Genomic DNA, 23,155 nt, shown 5'->3' on the forward strand with positions numbered 1-23,155 from the left:
ACGAACTGGAAGGAGATAGAGTAGAAGAACAGAAGGGTATAAAAGTAGGTTCATCTAATAAAGAACGTTGTTGAAATATAACATAAGATATATAACGGAAATCATTTCGGATATGAGACATAATGTAAAACCATTATGTTTAAAATAATTTTAGATATATTTTTATATATATAGATAGAATTTGTAATGCTTAGTTTTTTTTTTTATATAAAGAAGAAGCTAGCGATATAACAGCGACATCTTAAAATCGTGCTGAAAATTTAAAACCTTTCATAATTCCTTCATTGAAAGAATCATTTCAGGAAAGTGATCGCCAGTAGTCAGCACCCGGAGAAGTAAACCCAGCACACGCAATGAAAATCAATGGTTAAGAAGTATTATTATACTATCTATAAATTACAGTGTAAATATAGGTCTATGTACAATACTAATAGAGACAGCAAGTAAAACGCGACATCTGGTTAAAGATTAAAGACTCACCCAGTCTTTTGGAGATCTCAGAGTTGTGCATCTTCGGATTGTCCTGCGCGATCTTCCTCCGCTGCAGTCGTGACCAGACCATGAAAGCATTCATGGGCCTTTTGATGTGCTCCTCCTGAGTCTTCTTCTGTTGCGCTTGTCCGTTCATTGCGATCGCGCCCATGCTTCCAATGGCGCCCATCGCCGACATGTGGCTCATGGGGAAGTGACCCATCGAGCCGTAGCCGGTGCGGTCACACATCGCGCCAGCGGCACTGCGGAAACATTTTTTTTACAGTAAGATAGAGAAAATGGAAACAGATAGAGAAGAAGATGACGAAAGAATGGAATTCAGAATTCTTATGATCGTAAGTCGTTGAATTGATTCGAATCGATTTTTTATAATTGACGTTATCCAATCATTATATAGGATTGCCTCTGCTCACAAACAAGCTTCCAGAGGATGAGCAGCTTCTTCTGTGTACCATAATATTACACTGCGATCGTCAAAAAGACAGATGAATGAATAAAACTATTTAAATCGTTGATATTTCATGCCATAAACGCCCACCATGCAAAATTTATGCTTCTTGATATATCTATGGGGAAATATATCATCAACGCCATAATTAGCAGACGGGTTGTTGACCGCAGTGTGGTATTATTTATATGCAGAGGACACTGCTGCCCATCTTCTGGAAACTTTGTGAACAGTGGTAATCGTATATAATTAACGCACAAAGTATGAAATATATAAGACTGTATTCCAGGATTTGAACCTTTGACCCACGATCGCAAGTCTCTAGTTTTCAACCGCTGGGTTACAAGTGCTGAACACATCACATTTATATGCAAATCGTAAATATTTGAATTTCAAATAATAAGTGTTATGTTGTGTTCCCTTTAATGTTGGTCGCTAACATTTTTTTTTTTCATTTTCATATTCCATGCATCTCTGTATTTTGCTTTCACCTTTTCTATACATAAAGACAGATAATGTGTATAACTTTGTTTCAGTTCAAATCGATCGTTCATATCAAGTTTTACAAGCTCTTTCACACTGTCAGGTGAGTAACTAAACATTTAAGAGTGCACACAACACGCTATGATCGCAAAACATTTTAATTATCCTAAAAATATTACACTTTTCGCCCCCCGACGGTGTCGCGGCCATTGTTAAGGCCCCTTCACACGTGCGCAACAATCGCGACTTTTAATACTCCTGCGACAATTACAGCGTGCACGGAAGCGGAAAATATTAATACGCGGCGCATAAGAAAGAGGGCGCTTTTTTAAATTGGCTGCTTATAACCGACCAACCGGTTGTCTTGATTGGCTGAAAGCCCCTTACAAGGATTTGGAATTGAACGACTCTCAGCCATAATTTCCTTAAGCAAGTTGCCTTTTTACGGTCGCTTTATGCGAGGGAATGTCAAGTGACGCTTCAAAGAATATTCTTAAAATATAATATATAGATAAGGGTGTTATAAACATACATAAACCACACAAACATTAAAGAAAATTATTTAGGTAAATTTAATTTCTCATAAAATACATTGAATGCACTTTTAATTCCTCGTATTGTTTTGACCACGAAAACGTTTAAAAAAATTTCTTCTTTCATTTTATAAGAGATATCATAGGTGAAATTTTGTTGGAAATTATTTAGGTAAATTATATTTTTAATATAATACGTTAATATTTTATTTCTTTGTTTTGACCATGGATAAATCAAAAAAAAAAATTCCTTCGCATTTCATGAGAACATTAGTGAGATATTTAAAAGTTTATTTACATTTACATTTAACAATAGTATATAGATGTTATTTTGTTATATGACTTTTTGACATCCTGTTGGTAGAGACGCCGTTATAGATGCTGTAACTGAATATTTTGGGACTTCTGAACGCACCAGTATCGTTGTCAACACTATAATGTGAACCTGATACTGTCTAAAGTATTCTGAATTTTAATTGTGCTCAAAAGTTACTATGATTAAAAAATACACATGTTTTATTGATAAATTCTCGTCTACCTCCACCAACTTCTTGCTTAAATCTTGGCGGAAAATTTCAAATCGATAGATCTGAAGGCTTTCAAAAAATATTTAATGGAATCAGGCGTTATTTTGCGAAAGTCCATCCTAAGTAAGAAAAGGACCAATGTTTAGCCACTTCCGCACATGCAGCGGTAGTCGTACAACAAAGTGCACTGCCCGCCAGCCTCCTGATAAATGCGTATGCGGCAAACAATGCGAATTACACAACTGCCATCGTTAAACCACTCAACACGTGTTTCATCCCTCCACGGGGCATCTTCAGGAGTTATGTTACAACGATTAGTGCCAAACATAGAGTGAGCTTAGTCCGCCAGCTTTCAAAAAAAATTATCTCAATTATCAAAATTATCTATTGCAAATTAAGCCGAGTTTGATGCAAGGGGTGTAGGGAAAATAAAACGAAGGTGTTTTTTAAGGGAGAAGTTAAATTTCAGGTGACTCTATAGCTATGCATGCAGTTAACCGCATAAGTCAACCTTATAGGTCATGTTACAAAGAATAATTTTTTTGTATTCACGTTCTAATAACGATCTAGGTAGTAGTAAAACCAATGTAATTGTGGCGATCGTTTGTATAAAATCGCACCTACCTTACGCGGCAAATTATTGTTAATTATGCAAAGAATCTACCTTACGGAGGAATCTAATTTTCTATGGAATCTAAACTTGGAGATAAAGGCACGCACTCTTCTTTCTGTTAACTAATTTTGCAACTATTTTTTGTGATAAGTTAGTAAACCATATAATACAAACAGTGAACGATTATAAATGTTTTTCAAATAAATATTTCGTTAAATTAGTGTAAAACCACCCAACCCGACGGGGTGTGTGAAACGCGGGTAGTTCAAACAGCGTTTTGCGTCAGGGGTAGATTTTGGGATGTGGGGCGGTTTTAGTTCCAGACGAAGCCTCCCCTCCGGGATTTGCGGTGTGATCGTATTAATTTCGCATCTAGTCCGACTTCACCATTCGATTTGTCGCGTTTTACCTACCCGTTATAGGCGGCAGCTAATTTGCGAATGATTTCACAGAGTTAATTAGAAATTTCTACGGTTCATACCGTTCATCTGGGATTGAATGCGACTTTAATAGATATAACTTTCATTACATCATAAAACATTATCATTGTTTAATTGCTATTGTGAAATATTTTTGATTTTAAATATGCACAATGTATGTATACCTAAGATTGGGCAAAAACCTTTCGTTTCTTCCTAATAATCCTCATGTCAGACGATATATCTCCCCTACAAGACATAAGCCTTTACCAAAGATCTCCGATGATCGCCACTGCCACCTAGTGGGTTGGTCTGACCACTCTGCGTCTATCGACTCGTAGCCGTCACTGGAACCTTTCGGCCCCAACGGCCATTTCAACAAGCAATTTTTCGAGCTATATCGGTGATTATTTCTTTTGTAGATCTCTCCATTTTTGATTTGATCTCGCAGCGAAACTTCGAGCTCCCTCTCCATTGCTCTCTGGGTTACCCTGAGCCTTGTCATGTATTATAATTTTCTATGCAAATTTATAACGCTGATCCAGCTGCCGTTACGACTGACGCACCACACTGCCATTTCATACGAGTAATTCTTCGAGCTACGTCTATGGTTCTGTACTTTCGACATAAATTTTGATCCCGAAAAATATATACAAACCGCAAACAGTTTTCAATAAATTTAACCATAGGACATCAACTACTGAACATAGGCTTCCTCCATTTATTTTCAATAGTGCCGGTTGGAATATGGTGTGACCACCGTCTTCTGATAACTCTAATAAGGTCGTCTGTCATCTTTGTGGAAATCTTACGCTAGGCTTGAATGCCCGTGATCTTCGCTCCATAACCTTAAGGTTCTAGCGGAAATTGTTGCCACTTTGCCAATCCGCAGTTGATTAGTTTCTTTCATATGTAGATCTTTACATCCCTGATTCGGTATAGTTTCTTCCCGAACATAGTCTTTGCCGTGGTTCATTGAGATACAATGATATATAAGATCGTCGATAATGAGTATTTATACATTTACATGTAAATAGATGAATATATTACATCAATAACTTAATGCCCATGTGCCCATGTGTCCATGTGCCCATGTGCCAATGTTGAATACTCTTTTAATTAGGGTCGCTAGCCTGATTAAATTCCAAACATGGATTATGTTCGTCATAAGTCTTTATCAGTGAATTTATAAGTGGAAGTAATTACTTGTTTAGATATTTATAAGAGATTATCCTAATGTATAAAATGTACTAATAATGTATTTATAACTATCTACCTTTTTATACAGTATGATTCGTTATATAGGTGAGTGAATGTGTTGTTCATATCACCAAAAAGGTTTTACGTCTAATTTAATATTTCTATAAGAATGCGACAACATACCTTCTAGCAGTATAAAGTCTTCTGGAACAGATAGTATAGAATAATCATTTTAATGTGTATTAACACGGATTCTATTTACTACATATAACATTACGTTATTTATTATTTTTTTAAACATTAATATTTGGATAATGTGTACCATATAATAATTGAGAAAAAATAAGCCTATAACTTATCAAGTTATATACAGTAAAGGCCAAGTATCAGACGTCGAACTGGCGAACTTAATCTTACAACTGACATTCCAGTTACTAAACCTTCTCCTACTGTTTCATTTTCACCGTCTACCCTATATTACCGCTGTGGTTGATACGTAATGAGTTCAAGTAAAAACATAACTCACATATAGTCATCATGACATTTTTCATATATATGTCATTCACAGATATTGACACTTTACTCACTTTTCCTGTGTTAAGACGACGTTCGCATGTGACTGGCATTGTTAAAAACATTGGATTCAGATCAAATGGGAGGTTTCAATCCGTATCACCTTCCAAAAGCTCCTTCTTTGCGCTTTATTCATTCGCGTTTATTCGCAAAATAAAATAATGGGTCACAATTCCTGTATTCTCTATATATTATATGTCATACTATATTTTGTGTAATAAAATGTAAAAGTAAACGATTTTCAAATAAATTAATTGTTTTATTTTAACAAAGTTGTAGTTGAAATAAAGTCCTAATAACACGGTGGCCACATTTAGTTGCATTCTACGGTTATTCCGGGAATGTTGTGTTTGGGTCAAAAAGGCCGGTGTTTGTCCGCTTCGCGAGTAAATATTTGTCACAGTGCGCCTGTGTGGCGGCTATGTGAATGCGTTATGGAATAAGTTATATTGTAATAACAATTTAAGAAAGCGTTATGCGAGTTTTAAAACATTTATGTAATTCATTTAAGTTTACGTTCACATAACATTACTTAAAGGCTTACTTAATGTGTTAAAGCATTCTCCATTACTCGACGCAGTTGTTTCTGTTCTGTTAACGAAATAAATATATTTTTTTAATACTCGTTCCTTTGCTTTGTTTAGGACAGAAACGTTACAATGCAGGTGTAAACTTATTTTCATATTTATCATTTTCCTTGCTCTTATTCCCAACTGTCTGCCGTACCATTTCACTGCAGAACATTAAAATGGCGCCCATGAGGAAGACGACACTTCCCTCTTCCATTTTCTTATTCATCTCAACCCCTAGATTACAGTGTTTACACACTATAAAATAGTTGCCGTTGTTAGTTAACTATATCTCTAAAATTAAAATTGCATGTTTAATTTACACTGCCGACTTCCCAGCTTATGGACGTCCAGGCAAGTCAGACCACCTACAAAGATATCTAAGGGGAGATATACCATAATCGTCAAATTAGATAGGCAGGTTGGAGAACGCAGTGTGGTACTTTATGAAACGCAGAGAACATTGCTGCCAATCCTCTGGGAACTTGTTTGGTAGGAATTGAACTCCTATATAATTAATGCACAAAGTGTAAATTATATCAGATTGTATCCGGGTAATCGAAGCCACGATCTACAATCGCAAGTCTAATTCTTTTACATAAATTTATTAATTTATATAGTAATTATCTATTGGAAGAAATTTAACATGGATATTCGTAGTTTTTTGACCGAGCTTATCATAGAAATGACTATTTTCTAATAAATTTAAATATAACTAAAACTTAGCATAGTTTGACTATGTAATTAAAAAAATGTTATGAAATTACTAATGAACACATAAAAATATATATCGACCGTGACAGGACTCGAACCTGCAATCTTCGGATCCGAAGTCCGACGCCTTATCCATTAGGCCACACGGTCTTGATAATCAATGTTGAAATTATCGAACACTTTCTAATATCTTTATTTTTAAACTGTCTTATTAAAAGTAATGTTTAAAAGGAAAAGATTTATTCGTATTTTGAAACCTATACCTAATACAAGCTTTTGCAAGGTATTGTACATATAAGTAATGACAATTTGGTAAGTGAAGTTTTCAAAATTCAGATTACTACTTTTGGATTTAAAATTAATTGATATTTATTTGTTCTGGCAGACTTTATATTGACAGAATTTATTGCACTATCCCATTCGATATAGGACGAAAACTTTATGGTTATGTTACCGCAATAATATTGTTTCAGTCATTACTTTACAAAGGGTGATTAGAAATAGTTTTTAATCTATTTCCTCACTTTAAAGCTTTTTCACTTATAACCAATCGTTCAGTATTTTCGTGTTTAATCTAACAACCAAAACAATTAAAATAAGACATAGAAATATATTCTATATTCGAAGTATACTGGCATAAATGGAAAGAAACGATAAAAAAACAGACAATCTAAATACGATTGTATGAATTTAAATTTCGAACATTTTGTCATTCTATTGATGACACAAGACTTATTCGCAATCCATTGACGGCACATTACTAACTATGCGGACAAATAAGAGATTAACAATCGATGGACATCGAATTTGTGTTTGCTTAAAAAATTTCACAACGTAATTAGACACCTCAGTGACGACTCTTGCTAATTCTAACATCAACTTAATATTTCGCGTTGTAATTAAAAAAAAAATCAGTAATGTCATTTTTAAATAAAAAAAGGAATGAATTTGTTATAAAATAGTACTATTATATACTGAAATCTATGGATGAGAGAGTTAGGTTTCCAGCTATGGCCATCGTTGCTGAAATGAAGATGATAATAATGTTTGTTTAATAACAAAGTTGATTAACGGAAATAAATTAGAAGTTGTTAAAAAATATAGGATAAAGCGACTTGGACTGAAGAAAGTAGAAGTGAAAAGATAAAAATAAGGTGGAACAGTTGAGTAAATCTCGGCAAATGGACAAATGTGAAAGACTTGACTCTCTTCAGTTAGCATCAAAGGGTCAGCTTTAACTATGTGTTTTTGGCAAATCGATTGTGTTTCAGAACTTTCCTCCAATCTCAAACCTTAAGCATGATTTCCATTCATTCATTTCACTTAGAGCTTGTCTACTGATAGACATAGGCTTCCCCATTTACAATAAGTCCAGTTGATAGCGGCCTGCGTGGCGAACGAACTTAAACTTAATATTTGTAAATAACTGCTATCCACTACCTGCTTCATGAACATTAAACACTACCTTCCGGATAGAATTCCTTGAAGTAAGTTCTTAGCTGATATCTTCTATACGTAATTATTATTCCTATTTAATTTCAAATCTCAAAAATTTATTGTTATGAAAATATCGTGATGAGTTAGTACATAGATGGAAATCTCTTATTCAAGCTGATTGAATATTAGTAATAAAGCTTGTAAGATATATATACGAGTATGTATAGCTTATTTGATAGCAAAAAAACTTAGATCTTTTACACCTATTTAGAATCGCCATGTGTTATGGGATCAATCTGAAACTCTATTGGAATGTGATAGGCCAATTACTTTTGGTAGTACAAAATATACAGAGACGAATAAATAAACAATAATTAATTTTGATATTTATTAATTTTGAAACTGTTTCTTTTTGTTACGTTATCATTACGCTTCTACACTTATTAGTAATTATCGTTTATATATAGATAGATATAAAGAAAGATAGATAAATAGTCCATAAAAAGTACAAGTGTGGGTAATCTCAAATTTCCGCTTTTATCAAACATTGCTACCACGTGGACATCAAATAGGCAACATGCATCGACCTTATATAAACAGGCTACTGTTTGAACTGCTCAGAGGTCGTTCGGCTGGATCTTTGCGTAAACGATTAGCGGCGGCCGTGCGTTTCGGACGGTCGAAACTGTTTCGTATTTATTCGTATTTACCCGACAATTACCGTCGTTCGGTTCGACGGCAACTGTACGACAACTGATTATGCAGATACAAGACGTTAGTTTTTACACCGCGTTGTATTCCTAATTTAGACGAACATCTATGTTTCCTATTTTTATATATTTTTAACAATTTATTTACTGTCAACCCAACATGTCTTATGCAATATCTAAGCCCACGCTATTGAGAGACCAATGTACCCCTATCTTTGGAAAGGACAGGGTCGGTTTATTTCATTTTTTTCACAGTACTTTTTTTTTGCGCGCTCTTCTTGCATTCTCCTTATAATCTTTCGTACTTCATCTTTCTTTTCACATTTCTTCTGCCTTTCTCTTTCATTCGATGCCATTTATTCCTCACCTCATTCATCAGCTTTACATTTCCTTCTTTTATTTTAAACATTTTTTTCTATATACTTTTAATTTTTATTTTGCTTTATTTGTTATTTTATTGTTCACACTTATTCTTATTTTTATCTTTTATTTCTACTGATTGCTTTTTCTGCAATTTTCCTTTAAGTTCCAGAAACATTGGTCTCTTTTCATCCTCCTTTATTAGCGAGGCCATTAACTAATAAAATATAATATAATAATAAACTAAACCAATATTTATATTAGTCAACTGTTATCCATGATGTTTGGTTATCGGCTTTAAAAATGTCAATCCATAGCTCATTTGGATTCACGGTAGACCCTATCCGCAAATCAATAGCTTCAGAAACAATAATATAATGATAACATTGTAAGAAAAATCGCTATTAAAATTCTAATCACTAGATATTAGAATACAGCGATCGCAACAGGTTCTATCAACTATTATTGAATTTTAAGAACCATTGCATTCATATAGTTCATTGTGCGTCCTTCCTGAGCGATCAGGAGTTTGAACATCATCACCCAATACTCCAAATTCACAATGTAAACATAGATGAAGCTTCCGAAAAGGTCCTCTTACAATTGTCACAATGATATCAACATTTTATATTAATACACGTATTTGACGTTCATCGACTGTCAATTTCCCCTGTGTCGCCGTATAGTTAGTGATATGCCGTCAGTGGTTTGCAAATAACAATGTTGTATCTTAATCAAGACATTCGAAATTTAAATGGATATTGTTAATGCCTTTGGTATCTATTTATACTGTACTGTTTTGTCAGTCCAATTGATCATTGACAGAGTCAACAGTATCTCCCAGTTCAGGTAAGGCTTGTAGTTCTACAACTATGGGTTCAATGAAGCTCAAAGATTGAATTGTAATTAGTTTGACAAGTAATTACAAATTAACATCAAATGCACGTAGAACAACCATAAATCAATAAGATCAAATATTAATAATACCACTGCGAGTAAAAATGACGCATAGCAGAAGTATAACATGGCAGTTTATTGCAATCGTATGCTGGGTTTAGGACAGAATTAGAAAGACATGAACAGAATCATTGAATACTCTATATTAATCAGTATTAATATAGCATTCTTTTACTAATTTGCAGAATCATGGTATCGGAGAGAAAGCTAAACATGCTAAACCTTTTACTAAGTGGGTAAAATCAAATGATTGGAACTTGAAGATTCCAAACTGTCATTCCAAATCTAAATTCAAAATGCATATAAAAAGCCTATTATTCAATAAACGAATGTTTTAATGACATGAATCCTTGGCTATGATGTCGCTTGATTATTTTGATATAATTTAGGCTATATCTGATAAAGTGTATATGAACATATCTGTGTTAAACTTTATTAAAAGATGTTTTGTTGTGAAGTTTCTTCCTGCTTCTTATCCACAACTATAACATCTTGCGAAGCAGAGTAGTGTCAATAATAAAATAAATAGATGATAAGTTGATCAATAAGAGTTCTATTAAAAATTCCACGTATTTCATTTTTACCTCCTTACAATGCGCATCACACAACCGACAGACAGCCAAACACAGAGTTGGCACTAATCGGCGTAACATAATTCCTGAAGATGCCCCGTGGAGGGGTGAAACACGTGTTGAGTAATTTGGCGGTGGCGGTTGTGTGATTCGCATTGTTTGCCGCATACGCATTTATCAGCGGGCTGTCGGGCGGTGCACTTTGTTGCACGACTACCACTGCATGTGCGGAAGTGGCTAAATATTGGTCCTTTACTTACTTAGGATGGACTTCCGCAAGGTAACGCCTGATTTCATTAAATACTCCTTACCAATATTAATCTTTTGAAATAATTACAGACAGTCAATGTTTCTTTTAATCTGAATCATTATCATTAACGGTCATGGGATGTTTACTGACATAGGTCTCCCTCGTATATTTCAAAAAGAACCGGTTGAAAATTTCCAAGATTGAGCGTCTTCCGAAAAGGTTTAATGGCATTTGTCTATCTTGTCGCTGGATATATGAATGAACCAATGGAGTTACAATTTAACCGTTTCGTTTGAAAGTACACGATCAGCTTCTTACTTTATTTCAGTTAGTAGACTTCACTGCATGGTGTAAAGATCACCACGAAGACTGGTCTTGCCCTGCCCTCATCCAGCGACTTCTCCCGATCTTAACTGTGTCTAACTGCTTCTACTATCGACTCCTGGTCCGGCTTTTGTTAACCCTGTTCACTGCCACTTCTAATGAGCATTTCTTCGAGGTGATTTTGGTTTTGCTGCATATCTTCTCATTAATGATTCGATTTCTGTAGCTCTGTTTATTGCTCTCTGAGTGATCTTTAACCTTCATAGGCCCATCATAAGCGACCATGTTTCATTCAGCTGGCCACTGTGAACGTTTTCTTAGTCAAGAATAATTTATTTGGTTACAAAAGTTGAATTGACCGGCAACGATGATTCTCTGCATTCTTAACGTGGGCGAAACGTAAGGATTTTTCCGTTTTAGGTGCACAGTTAATTATTAATATATCACTGTAACAGAACGGCTTCTTAGAAATCATTATCATTTTACTTTAAATTTGTCTATGATTTTGAAATAAATTATTCTCTATTATATATAAAAATATGTTATTATTTCATAATATTAATTGCAAGTCTTCGAAGGATGTATAACAAACCAACAACAATCCTTGGCTAATTATTTCATTGTAAATGAGAATTTCGTGTTCATATTGATCACTTGAAAGATACTTTTCAGCTGTTAGTTTAGTAAAAGAAACTGACTAAGACAAGATTCCGCCCTTTCCGGTGTTCTTGAGTCTGAACTCTAAAAGGATATTATCGACGAGTGATAGCCCATGCCGAAGATCCTTCGTCACCTTTAAGCCTCTTCATTCAATAAAGCGTAAGTCTGAGCGATCTAAGACATCGGCAGACTCCGAATTCGGGGCTACCCAGGGATCCCACAAGCTTTATTACCTTAATAAAAATTTTAGACTAAGCGCCCTCTAAGTTCTGCTTCTAGCACCCGCTATATCTTCAAATGCAGCTCAGATAGCAATGTAAGTCAGGTAAGAAACTAACACTCATAAATCAGAGACACGTGTTTCGATGCTAAGCTATGAGATAATGAAGAATAAACTAAGTAAACTAAGTCTCTTTTAATTAACATACACACGAACTATGTGTGTCAGTCATGAATATTCATCTGCGAGACACATCTTTGACGGGTATAAAACAATTCTCGTTGATACTTTACTCTATGAGTTTGGACTTGTTATGGTACAGTCTTCACAAATTGTTTCTACAATGCTAGCGAGTTACTCTAATGAAATACGCAAACGTATGCATCATCGACTGTTTGATTGGCGGCAACAACTGACGGGTGGATTGTTCAAACTTATTACCGACGTAACGAAGTGATTTACAAAGATCACTTGACAGCAAACACTTTCACGCTAATACACTATACCGATATATTAACTAACGGGTGACTATATATCTCGTTGATCGATAGAAACTTATTTCCAAGCATATAACTACACTCTTCCAAGCATAAAACTACAATCCAAGTAAATAACTTCTAGCAGTAAAAAGTCTGCACGAACAGACGGTAGTCAGTGATTAATTTTGATATGTAGTAAATCTAATTTTTAAAACGCTATTTCTTACTATATCATCACAACGTTGTACTAATTATTATAACAAATACTATTGATTTTTGGATAGAGTATATCATATATTTTTTTACAAAGTTGCAATGGAATAGGCGTTTGTCTTCCATCTCACCTGATTGAAAGTGTAGATGAAGACGAACGTGATACACGCCCATCAAAAAGAAACCTGTTCATTCTACTCTTACAGGCCCCAGAGTTAACCTCATCAGGAAAAAAGACCCAGGCAGGTCGTTTCAAGTCTTGGCGACTCTCACCAAAAACGAGCTGTCAAACCGCTTAGTTCGACTTTTGGGTATATCAACAACGTATGGATGAAACTTTTGCCCAATAATTACCAAATTTATTAATTACTTAATGATCTACACATTCAACCTTTTAAGGCATTGACAAAACTTTAGACGTATGCAAATATTCAACCTCTGATAACATTGCTTGATTGTTCAGTTCCTGAGTATTCTCTGAAGTTCCAATCAGTTTTACAACCACTTACAAATGAGATGCTTTTAAGGTCAGTAACTCGTGAGCGGATCAAAATGGCGGTCGGCGAGCCACAAAGGCCAAGTGCCATTGTAAAAGTGTAAAAATTATGAAGGCTTTACGGGTACGGACAATAAAGATGGGGCGATTGTACCTTCATTAGACGATCGGGGCACATCTAATTGCTTTTATGGGTTATTGGTCAATTTCGCGTAAGTTTTCGCGTTCTGAACAACCACAGCAATCGCTGGTAAAAGTATAAAGTGTTACTAAAATTCCCAATGGAATTCACCTTTTTTATTTCAAATATTTTTTTACCACGTACGATATTTTACCACACATATCTTACATACAAAGTTCAATTCTTGATTTTGAATCTGTTGATAGACGCCATTAGCCTTTCTGAGTTTCAAAGCTCCTTCAGACTAAATCGAACTGTGTTTGCAGCTAGTTGGTTTTATACCTTGCAAATGATGTATTACCCTCCATTGATTGTATGATATCAAATTGCGGTACTGACTGACCAATACCTGAAGATACACCAGAATCCTGAAGGTAAGATTGCGCAGGCATCTGAGACGTGTACATCACGCAAAAAATTATCCCTTTGCACAGAATTGATGGGTTTTATGTTATTGCTTACACTGCCAACGCCTTCAATAGAGCCAGAATAATATTGTGGTTTCTTCTTTACTATTCTAAAATTATTATTATTCAAAGTCGGAATATGAGATTTATTTATGAATCTTCTCAATTACAACAGAGTAAGAGAAACGTACAGGATTCTATAAGATTACTTCAAGTCTTGATTACTACAGAATTCTTTTTTCAAATACAACGATACTTCATGAAATCCTTGCGTGGGCCCCAGTATCGGACGAACGAAGAACTACACTCTCCTATCTCACAAATGTGCAGTTCTTATAACAGAATATTTAAACAAATGCCACCATAATAGTTACTGTATTCATAACAGATTTTCAATTTTGAGTATTTTTAAGCACAAATCATTGAAGAAAATTGTGCGCCGGAGGAAACATTTTCAAATTAAGAGCTTTTTGGTGTCTAAACTCGAAAGCTAGATGTTTTCTCTCACGTGCGATCACTTTTCTCTTCAATCTATTTTATTTTCGATTTGATGTTGTCTGATCTTTTTACAATGTTGCGTATATTACATTCTTTAACTATTATTTGTACTTTAATTTTTAATGTACTCTTAAGTCATCTGTGCTGCTAGTATTTTATTATAAGTAAATAAAAACAAATTAAAGAAATGTATTCGACCTAGGCATGGATTGCATCTCTATTGTTCTATTTTTTTCTCATCACCAGTTCAGATAATAAATGCCCCATATCTGAGAAAACTTTATTTAAAGAATATAAAACGATATATTAACATTAAAATAGTCCAATGTTGGACACATTGTTTTCATGTCCACTTTATGAAGTCATTTATAATGTATTAAGTAAGAAAAGGACCAATATTTAGCCACTTCCGCACATGCAGTGGTAGTCATGCAATGAAATGCACCGCCCGCCAGCCTGCTGATAAATGCGTATGCGGCAAACAACCATAGAGTGTTTGGCACTAATCGGTGCAACATAACTCCTGAAGATGCCCCGTGGAGGGGTGAAACACGTGTTGAGTGATTTGGCGGTGGCGGTTGTGTGATTCGCATAGTTTGCCGCAGTGCCGGAAGTGGCTAAATATTGGTCCTTTTCTTACTTAGAATGGACTTCCGCGAGGTAACGCCTGATTCCAATAAATACAATGTATTAAATCCATAGCACGCATACGTTTTCAGACATCTTTTTTAAATCTAAAATCTGGATTCTTTTTGAAAATTATTTCGGATACTATCGTGAAAGCGCATATATTGTTTGTTGAAAGATTAACTAACACGTTGAAAGTATTGTAACATTTGCTACGTACACACATATACATAATATTGCCTATATGTAAACATATATCATATAATTATATCTCTATTATAAATTACATCATAAATATAATTAAATCTGCAATATATTTAAAGAATGTAACCAATAATGGTAAATATTTCGAACTTATTTTTTTTTAATATAACCTCAAAATTGCTATACCCATTTTGATTACATTTACAATTAGGTATATGTAATTCAAACTATTTAATTATATTAATCATTTAAGGCTATTATTGGGTACAATAAGGCATATGTCTCCGTCAAAGATATCTATGGAGGGATATACCATTACCAAGTAATTAGTAGTACCAAGTAATTGCCAAGCTTGGCACATGGGTTGATGATCATAGTGTGGTATTATGGTACACAGAGGATACTGCTGCCCATCCTCTAGACACTGGTTTTTTAAGTAGCGGCAAATTTTTATAATTACTCCACAGTTTGAATTATACTGTATCCCGGCAATTGAACTAGCGACCTACTATCGCGTCTCAGTGCTCTACCGCTGAACCATAACTGTTCAATTATACATGCAGTTTATATATTTAAATTATTACCACTGAAAACATGTATAGTTATTCCATGATAAAGTTTAATTGTATAAATTACCGCATGAGATTTATATAATTTGCTTTCGCGCTGTATCAATAAAGCGTCTTTCTCATCAATTGTCTCAGAAGATGTCGTAAGGGAGTGTTATGTGTATGAGAATGTTATTTATTGTAATTTCTACACATTTATCGAATATCATCTAATGATTTATTTAGTTTTATTCAATTCATTCATTTTATTTACAACTTTGAGTCATTTATAGCGATCACCATTGTAGGTCAATAGAGAATATCAGAAACCTAATTTTGAAAATCTACGAACTTCCACTACGAACTCTAATACTCTAGCAAAGAGCAAATCATTTCTTATCTGTTATTAATTGTCAATTTTTATGTCGCGGTAGAATTTTATTACTATTTTTTGTTTAACTGTTCAGATCCATATCATTTAGCAATATTCTGTTTCTTACAAAGGCTTTATTTCTAATCCTGTTGTTAAGTACATTGCAATTACATACACACACACACACATATATATGTGTGTGTGTGTGTTATCATAAATATAACTTTTCTCAAAGGCGTAACAAGCGTTTCGACTTAACATTTCAAATCCGCACAACCCGAGTATGGAACGATCCGTCCGCTTGCTTATTTAACGAGAATAATAACCCAGATATCTTCAGGGTCAGATTAAGTAGACACCTATTGAGTCTCCGTGCTTCATCTTTGACCATATACCCGCTTTCTATCAGACTAGTTGGTGGTCAAAAAACCCAACTGCACAAACCTCTTTCCGAAATATATAAGTTAACAGAGACATAAATAAGTATTTCAAGTTTTTCAGTTTCATAAACAATTATCAATTTGTATTGAAACTTAGCATCAACTTCATCATTTCAGAAGAGCGACGTCCACTGTTAGATGTAAGCCTGATCCATAAATTTATTTCCAATAGGAAGCGGCTTACACTCAATGCGATTCAACAACCCTAACAAAATCGTCTGCCTTTATTATCAAACTTAGTAAAACAGATCTGGAAGCTTAACCATCATCTGCATATATCTATCCTCGGTTAATATCTTCTTCAATATCTTCTATTATATCAATAACTATATTTCTGTCTCCTTTACTCTCCATCTCATTTTACTTGCAACGTGCCGTCGGTTTATCTAATGTACTTAAGTAGGTACTTTTGTTCGTTCGAAATCTCCTGTCTCATTCTTTTGTATTTTATGTCATATCTTATTTGATTTCTTATAAGAAAATCCAGATATTGTTCTTTAAAACGGTGCCTTGTAACTTTTAGCTGGTAGATCCCGACGGTTAAATTTTAACTTTGTAATGTTATTTTGTATTTATATTCTGTTTATTATTCTTGTTTTAGTACTATTAATTCACTTATTAGAACAATAAGTATTTAAAATTAGTTCTTAAATACAAATTAAATTTAAAACAGTATTCATTTCCGATCAAAGTCCGTCGATTTATGTACATTCATCTACTATCGCGATGTTAGTTTAGACTATTTAATCCTTTTCTATTTCTTCTTTCTCGTTCTGTTCATCTTCTTTCCGTACATCTGTTAATTGTGTTAGAGAAACAATTATGACGGATTCCCTTTGTTTTTCCGTTTCCTTCAATATATTATATGTAAGTTCATATTCATTAATCCGATTAAGTTTAAACCTATAAGTAAGGATTTGTCTTTTTGTTTCTGTTTCTTTAGACGTTGAACGTATTTGTACTGGATCTCTCTCTCTCACTCTGGAGTGAACTAAGTCGCATGATTTCTTGAAAAGAAGTTTGCTGGGGAAACAATGTTGATGTAAGCTTGTCAAATTAATATCTCTATTATCCAGGAGTTAAAGATGATGGGGCAATTGTTTTATCTAACATTTCAACATATTTTACTATGTTATAAAAGATGACAGTGTAGGTAGTTCCCAATATTACTGTACACGGAAGTAAAAGAAGATATGCCATAGTGAAAGATAATTCTTACTACATATATTTATTTTATATATTTCCACAACAAATAAAAAAGAACTCCTAAAAAATGTGTGCACTATACTGACCGCATTAATAAAAGCGGATAGATAAAATAAATAATAACCTCCCGTGCACACGGCAATAATTAATGTGTTATTTGGCGGGAAACTGCAAATACAATGACATTTACAAAATGGCGTTTGACAATTATTAGAAAAAAATTAAATCCTTTAAATATTTTAATCAATATTTAATAGACAATAATTCCCATTTTTATTATATACTTTTTTAATTCTAACATACATAATGTATATTTAACTATATAGAAATAATTACGTATACATTCCATAAACAAACCAGAATATGTCAATATATAAAGCACAGATTATATTTGACATTTGATAATAAATCTGGATTCTTTGTTTATTTTTAAATATAAACACATACATTAGTTGCCAGATCTTTATATATTATGTTATTATTCTTATTACGAAACAGTTGACAGGCTTTTATTAAATATAATATCTCCCATCAAAATTAAATACCATCAAAATTTACCGCGTAATGCGTTAAGACCGTTATAATTATAATATTTAAAAGATATAACAAACCATATTGCTATATTCATAACACAAACATGGTTGTCTTAAGTTGTAATTGCATTTTATATGTCACAAAAGATGACATTTCTTATAATATCAAGCTTAAATATCCAATTGCAAATACAATAAGAAAGACGTACAAATACCATATAAAAATCTTTTTACTGCTATAAACGGAATTACGATGTAACATCAAATATAAATCATTTACTTTTAATCTCATTAACACAATATTATTGGGCTTAGATCGACTAATCTTAATCTTAAAGTATGTCAATCTATATGATCCAATATAGATATTCGCAAGTTGTAGATATAACTTAATCTTAATACCTCTAATTTATTTATCCATTTAGTTACAGGCGTAAATATTACTGCGATAAACTTTAAATTGTAATAGGTCTATGAAGTCTAACAAAATGCAATAAATATGTATAGACCTTTCAAGTTAGATTTATATTGGACAAATAACACAACCAATGTAATTGGATGAATGTATATTTCTAATTAGCGTTTATAAAACGAATTGGTGTATTTATTAATCTTTTAATTTTGATAATAAAAATGTAACGGTAGCATGAAATATAAACATGGATTTTTTAATGAATTTATTAAATTTAAACATTTTTATTAATGATAAAAGTAAGAAAGATGATAATAGATTTCTTTCAATGATAATGATGTGTTTAACATGATACAGATTTGTAATAATGAAACAATACACCGATCGGTGATAAGAGAAAGTGAAAGGCAGGTGTGAGACTGTACCTCATGAAGTGACCGCCGGCACGCTGATGCAGTTCCAGATCCAGGGTGTCGTCTTACACCCACGGGTGACACAAGGCGGTCCGCGCGCACTGCACAAACACTGTTCGATATTCAAAAAACAATCTACTTGCGTGTCATAATCGGTAAAGGAACGATCGATTCGACGCGATTCGATAAGAGCGCGGACGTCGTGCGTCGTGCGTCGTGCGTCCACCGCTGGCGCTCCACAATGGCGACAATCGACAATCGTAAGCTGCGGTGACGACGCCGCCGACAAATCGAGTGATAAACACGCACGACTCGGCCAATCGCAGCGCGCCAGTCCTCCCACGGAGACTCGCTGCGCGCCACCATTGGCCAAGCAACTGCCATTGCCTTACGGATGTTATTATGCAGAAGGAGACCAACTGTTCGAAATAAGAATTTTAAGCGCTCACCGGCCGGCTCACAATGCAAATTGGTTGCGTTGGCTCGCTCTCTTTCTACCGCCGTGTCGTCAGCTCTAGTGTTACTTGCGGTGGAATAAGAAACGTTCATGCAGGCCTGATAACCGCATGACTAAATATTGACACATTATTTTACTCTGCTCTAATAAACTTATACGAAATTTTATTTGTTTTATTCTAACAATCATCTTTAAACAAATAAATTGTAAAAAGAACCTAAAATAAACATAAGAGTCTTGTTGTAAACACGTTTGGTACATTAAGATTGTATTGAATACAGAAATAAGACGTCGATCAAACAATCTTTCATATTGAAATCTTTTTTTACTGAATAAAATACGACATGCAAAAATTTCTAACGACATAGCTTTAGTGTTCAGTAATATATAAAAGTAGCTTTCAATATATCTAATATATGTATGTAAGATTGGGTATATATATAAAATCTTTAAAGGTATAAATGTATAGCTGATTCGTCAATTAATATATATATATATTGAGTCGTTCTTGCTGTCAAAACCTCCGTATATGAGAAAAAAATTAGCCGTTTATTTATTGTTAAATATTTACCTCAATAAATTGTTTTTATTCAATAAAGTATATATACTCATACTACGTGATTAAAAGGTATAAAATTATCAAAAAAGTTTTTAATACGATTGTTTAAATGATTATTAACAAAAAAAAATTAAAAGTGTAATGTAACACTAATAAATTCTTTTTTAAATAGTTTTCTAAAATCTTTTCTCAGTTATTTTATCTTTATTTTTCAAAGCCTGACGTTTTTTTTTAAAATTTAAATAACCTTACAAATGACTTTAAAAATAGAACAAATCTTAAATCAAATTATGTACATGTTCATTGGACGTGATGTAATGTTTACATTAATTGTTTATTATTTATTTTAAATTACTATATATTTAATTCTAATATATCAAGTTCAGTTGTGCTAATTATAAATTAACTAAACATTGCCTTTAAATGTACTTTAGGTATACAATAAAAAATTTAAACTCTGTTATTACTATATATTCAACTAATATTCATTTATATGTTAAGATTTTTGTGTGCATGTTTTAAATGTAAAACATGAAAAATTTGCTGACTCATCAAAATTGTTCTTATAGAGCCAATTTTAAAATTTTGCTTACACTTAATTATGATAAGCTAACAAAATGATGTAATTCTTTGTAATTATAAGATGATCTTTGGTTGATTATAGTGTACAAGACTATTGCGTGTAATATAATACAGATTTTGTGTTCTATTTTATTCTTACATGCTTGTAGCAGTGTAGCATAACTTAGTTATTACAATTGTTCGCTTATTTTTTTGTATAGTTGTAATGGAATAGGCGTTTGTCTTCCATCTCATCTGATGGAAAGTGTAGATGAAGACGAACGTGGTACACGCCCATCCAAAAGAAACCTGTTCACTCTACTCTTAAAGGCTCCAGAGTTCAAATCATCAGGAAAAATAGACCCAGGCAGGTCGTTGCAAGTCTTGGCGACTCTCACCAAAAACGAGCTGTCAAACTGTTTAGTTCGACTTTTGGGTATATCAATAACGTATGAATGAAACTTTTGCCTGCGCCTAGTAGTCCGATAAAGGAATGGGTATGACTCTATGGTTCAATCAGTTCGAAAAGAACCTTCGAGCACTCTCCAGAGTGTAATATATAACAAAATGATCAGCTGGCAACTCGACGACGATGTTCAAGGGTGTGTAGTCTACTATTTGAGAGCTTTTCGTTGTTAATTAATAATATTAATTATTGTTATTGGACTAAAATTTCTTAATTTAAGAATCTTGTTTACTTTTTCACTGGGTCTCCAATTTCAGTCCTCATAGGCAACCTTACAGTTGCTTAACGAACCCCAGAGGGATCCTATCCTCGATATGTACGTATGAATCAAATGAAAGTAGACGAACGATAGTAGTTCTGCGGATGGATAGTTGAAGTAGCAGTAGGTAGACCACATACATGGCCGCTAGAGCCTTAAGGTTTTGGAATTGAGACCACGAACTAGTAAGCGCAGCTTAGGACCACTCGTGAACAGACGACCATGTGAAAGTTTTTAGAAAAGGTTATTATTATATAGCCTCTTTACTGGGCTCTATCGTTTAACTCCTGTCAGTATGGACAGGGATATAGTTATTAAGTGTTAATAATTGTTCAGTTTTCAGTTTTAATTCGGTCTTTCATATTTGACATTTCCTTTCACATTTTTCTTCATTCTTCCTTCACAAATTCTTTATTATTTTCCACACACCTTGCAAATTTCCCTTATATTCTTCTCTACAATAACCATAATATAACAGATGCAGTACATTTTGCTTATTTCAGTTTTCTTTGGTTTACTAATCTATCACATTAGATTGTCCCTTTTATGATTTTATATATTTTGAAGAAGCGTGCATCCATATTCTTCTGACGACATTATCAAAGATGTATCCACCATGTGGGTGGAAATCCTGGTGTCAATAATGTTAGGGGATCCGAAAAGTAATGTCGTTTCTGTCGACATATTTTACAGAAAAACTGATTGATTTTCACCGCTCTGGCATTGATTTTGTATACTAGATGGCAAAAAGTTGTTGATAACGAAGGTGAATATATTGTTGATCAGAAATATAAACTTGTTAAAGATGTAGTCGTGTGAATTTAACTTAAGAAAGCGACATTATTTCATTGTCTCTCGTATATATGAAAAGCAGTCGACTCTTACCTTTTACAGAATAAACATTGCTACAAAAATCCTCTACATATTATACTCAGGATTTAAGTAATATGGTGTAATTTTTAGTTATTTCTTGGCAAAAAAAGATAACATTGAAAATTTTTTTTAAACCATTTGTATAAGTATTTCTACTTTCTTATTTGTCGAGAAAAACAAAAGCAAATTATTATGTATAGAGTACATATTACAGAAATTATTTACAATCATTATTAATTCCATAACAATGGCAGCGAATGTCTACCGGCGTTTGAATTCAAACCGACGTTCCAATTTGGATTGGAACGCTAAAAAATACTAAAAAGTGTTTATGGCCTTAGTGGCCAGTATGTCTACAATATGAAGCGTTGATATACAAGAGTGTAACTTTATATTAAAAATATGTATAAAAATAAATGTAATAATAATCGCTTTCTTCGATATGTAGATGATATTAAAAATCAAAATTCTTTTATTAAAAAAGTTCATAGAGATCTGTACAATATATTTTCGCACGTATCCGAATAACATTAAAATATAAATAGATATCGATTACTAAAGAAACCGTTAGAATGTCTAAGGTCAAGAGGCGGTAGAAATATCACAAAATTTTCACATCAATGAACTGCACAACGGAAGCTAGATTGAAGAATAACAATCTTAAGTATCAATTCAAGGAGTTTCAATAAATTCAATCATATCATTTCAAACCGTTTGACGGGAACAATGAGATGTATAAGAAGAAATTATCATACGTCCATCATCCAAATATGATCCAATAACACGACAATAAACCGAAAAATGCAAATGCGGAAACGATACGCAGCCAAACGAATATACCGACATGTTCGATTCACATTTAAATGACGCTTCATAAATGTACATGGCC

General features: G+C 33.5%; 1 protein-coding gene and 1 non-coding gene across 2 annotated transcripts in view; both read right to left on the reverse strand.

Annotated features, from left to right (window-relative positions):
• Window positions 1–19,305, reverse strand: part of Sox21b — an 80,112-nt gene extending 60,807 nt beyond the window's left edge. Inside the window, exons 1-2 of the mRNA XM_068765333.1 lie at window positions 19,104–19,305; window positions 481–734 (exon numbers count right to left, since the gene is read on the reverse strand). Coding sequence (XP_068621434.1) covers window positions 481–734; window positions 19,104–19,108 — 259 coding nt within the window. The 5' untranslated portion in view covers window positions 19,109–19,305. The remainder of the gene's footprint in view (window positions 1–480; window positions 735–19,103) is intronic.
• On the reverse strand, window positions 6,649–6,721 carry TRNAR-UCG (transfer RNA arginine (anticodon UCG)). The gene has a single exon. It is a non-coding gene; the product is annotated as a tRNA-Arg (tRNA).
• Window positions 19,306–23,155: the final 3,850 nt, after the last annotated feature.

Source organism: Battus philenor, unplaced genomic scaffold, assembly GCF_028537555.1.
Source record: "Battus philenor isolate CCGP_79_NKW_IND1 unplaced genomic scaffold, ilBatPhil1.0.hap1 SCAF_2, whole genome shotgun sequence".
Lineage (NCBI taxonomy): Eukaryota > Metazoa > Arthropoda > Insecta > Lepidoptera > Papilionidae > Battus > Battus philenor.